Source organism: Oncorhynchus kisutch, linkage group LG13, assembly GCF_002021735.2.
Source record: "Oncorhynchus kisutch isolate 150728-3 linkage group LG13, Okis_V2, whole genome shotgun sequence".
NCBI classification, from domain to species: domain Eukaryota; kingdom Metazoa; phylum Chordata; class Actinopteri; order Salmoniformes; family Salmonidae; genus Oncorhynchus; species Oncorhynchus kisutch.
Window position 1 is genome coordinate 72,639,792 of NC_034186.2, and position 3,204 is coordinate 72,642,995.

General features: G+C 47.3%; 1 protein-coding gene across 1 annotated transcript in view; it reads right to left on the reverse strand.

Annotated features, from left to right (window-relative positions):
- Positions 1-2,795, reverse strand: part of LOC109883108 (intermediate filament family orphan 1-like) — a 41,857-nt gene extending 39,062 nt beyond the window's left edge. Inside the window, exon 1 of the mRNA XM_031787214.1 lies at positions 1,313-2,795. Within this exon, the coding sequence (XP_031643074.1) occupies positions 1,313-2,325 (1,013 nt within the window). The 5' untranslated portion in view covers positions 2,326-2,795. The remainder of the gene's footprint in view (positions 1-1,312) is intronic.
- Positions 2,796-3,204: the final 409 nt, after the last annotated feature.

Here is a 3,204-nt window from a genome sequence, read left to right on the forward strand (position 1 = left end):
AACAAGGGACAAGGCAGGGGAAGAAGAGTGGAGGAGAGGGAGGGAAGGGGGTGTATCTTATACTGAAACTACCTTCTTGAAGTGAATTAATAGTCCTGTGGGTTTCCCTCTCTCTACATGTTGCCTGCAGGTAGATTTAACTGCATTACTACAACAACAGACTCATGACAGAGATAACATTATTTCACTACACTGGAGGCCTAAATCACATCAATGACTGTGCAGTACGGATGCTATCAGATATATGGATGTCTGAAGGTGAAACAAGCCTGGACTTGACTCACTTGGAGGTGGCAGTAAGGTCACATGCCTCATGAAATCACAATAAACAAACAAAACAGCCACAAACACACACTTGTCCCAGGTCCTCCCGATCACAAACCAATCCCTGACCCTACCCAGCCTTCCTAATGGGACATACATGCTTGTCTATCACCTTACATTCATTGGGTATGGCATTGTCACTGAGATATATTTATCCAAATCAACATATACCTTCAGAATAGACCATGTCTATGTGACCTGTGCAGCGTGAATCGAAGCCACAGCCCTGCTGTTACTAGTGCCACAACTCAGCGGTCCGGGTTCTAGTTCTGTCATAGAATACAAACTGCAGCCATTTCAAACATGCAGAGGTGCATTATGGTCTCTGTATCAGATTCCTGTCACTGTGTTTGGCCCATTACCCCTTTTTTCTAAAGGGGCACTAAGCAGATATTCCTTCTCCAAGCCAAACCATAAGTCAAATCTTCAAATACTTGAGCTGTGCTTGATTTATATAGTTTGCCTGGTTCCAATGGAATAATCCCAAAAGTACAAACAGCTAAATCAAGCATACCCTGACCTAGGTCTGGAGTCCACTAGCTAGTGGAAAACTCAAGAGTTCAAAGGTCTTTGAACTTCAAAAGCATTGGTGTGATTGTTGAAACAGAGCCTTCCTGAGTTGGATCTCAGTTACATGACTTCATTCTGAGTCAGTTATGGTCTGATAATGTTTGGTATTTCCCCCAGCTGCCCTTTGCATCTCTAGAAATAAGAATGGTGGCTGTGGCAGAAATAGACAGAACACAGGCAGGACACAGCTGCTCTCAGAGGCCATCTGTTGTAACAGGGCCTTTCACTTCACCCAAGTAGCATGAGCAAAATAATACATGTACACCTATTATAGTTTCACTAAGTTACATCAACTGACTTTTACCAAGAGACGTTAAATCACAACTCTAGGTCCCCATGCGCCTTTACACCCGTCAGACACACACGTTAATTGGGCCTTACGTTGGTGAATAAATCAACAAAGGTTGATCCTATTTACCTGCGTTTGTACTCGTCTCTCTCCCTCTTGACTTTGGCCAGGACGTTGTACAGGGCTCTGATCTCCGGGGTAATGGTATCAATCTGGACCCCGACCCCGTCCGGCTGGACCCGGGACACACCGGGGCTGGTGACGCGCGTCTCCACGCCAGAACCGAACTTGCGGGTATGGTTGTAGGACCAGATAGTACCGGGGAGGAACCGGGGAGGCGGGTTGGTTGGGGTTCCAGTGCCAGTACTGAAAACCGTTTTCCCGTTGGTGATTGAATTGGACCCGGCTGGAGAGTCGATTGTCGGGGTTGATAGGCTTACCGTGATGGTAGGATTATGATTCGGTTCGGTGGGGTTTGTTTCAGCTTTGTTCTTGGACTCAAGCGTGAGGACAGTGTTGAGGGCAGGTGTGAAGAGGTGAGTGGGTCGTCTCGCAGAGTTATTGGTGTTTTGGAACGGGAGTGACCCGGGCCTGAGCGGGATAGTTCCCACAAACCCGGTCTGTACACCTGTTTCTTGGGTATGGGCCCGTCTAGCGCTTTCAGAACAACTTCCATCACAGCTGTTCTTCGCTTCCAACGCCTGTTGTAGTTGTTTCTCCAAAATCTTATTCCTTCGCTCAAGTTCATGCACTTTGGCCAGAAAGCATCGGAACCGTAAGTTCAGAGTCTTTAGGACACTGATATTGGAGCCCAGGTCGTTCCTCAGGGCCATCGCTGCAGGAGGTTGGGGCACAGACCGATGATAAGAGTGGTTATTATGATTCAGATGCAGGTAAGCTTGTGAGGGTGTGGTGAAATCGAACCCTGGCAGAGACTCCGAGCCCAGTCCGGGATGGTCGCCCAGGAAGAAAGATGTCGGGTCGGGCGAGCAGAAGACGGCTTCGGGTAGAAGGCCTGAGGGGGAATCCGGATGACTCGGTCCTCCTTGGTTGTGCTGCTGTTGATGTTGGAGAAGCGAGTTCGCCTCTAACAAAGGATTCATACTATGGTATGGAAAACTAAAGCGCTGCAGATCTGGCATGAAAACGGACGGTAATTTTCTCCGTATAAAATCACAAAAATAAAATAATGACAGGCTGAAAGTTGACTTGTTGTTGGATACCAGACGTATCCGTGACGTTCCACCTATACCAGGTTACGTAACTGTTTCTAATTACGAATGTTTCCTCGATTTATCTCCGGTCGGTCTAAAGAGGCTCGTGGAATAAGTTCCCTCGCTCTTCCTGTCTGGCTCTGTTGCTGGATAACGGTCGCCCCAAAAAACAATGCCGAATAGGCCGGTCCGACGGCTATGCGCAGGCGACAACACTCAAATGTATTTCAGAAAAGTAATGTTTTGGTATACAGCCTATATGAGAGAAAGTACTGTTAAATGCTGCAAATCTCTAATGTATTAAAAATAAATCCAGTGTCTTCCGTCAACGCTTATCTGGCTCCAAAGTGTCCACAAGACACAACAAGTGCTGCAAGATTTGGAGAGCTGGGGCCTGTTGCACAAAAGTAGAATTAAGACATCCGGGATAAATGACTCAGCTGAGCTCAATGAAGCCAAAACATGTGCGTCCAGGCTTAATTGGTTGCACAAAGACCAAGCCAGGATGAGCAGACACGGATTCATTAAGCCAGGTGAAACCAATCCTGGATAGGTGCGCGCTCACGGCTCACTCAAATAGACCCCGCCACAGATCACAGATTAACTGATTTACCATGGCAACTAGAGCCGCGTACTTTTCCCCGTCGGAAGCACAAATCCTCATGGAGGCATACGAGGAGGTAAAAGATATAATTAAGAAGAAAGGCAACACCGCCACAGTGATAAAGCAAAGAGAAAAAGCGTGGCAAAGTATTGCAGACCGCCTGAATGCGTAAGTAGTGCACAATTACACACTCACCGCTCCGC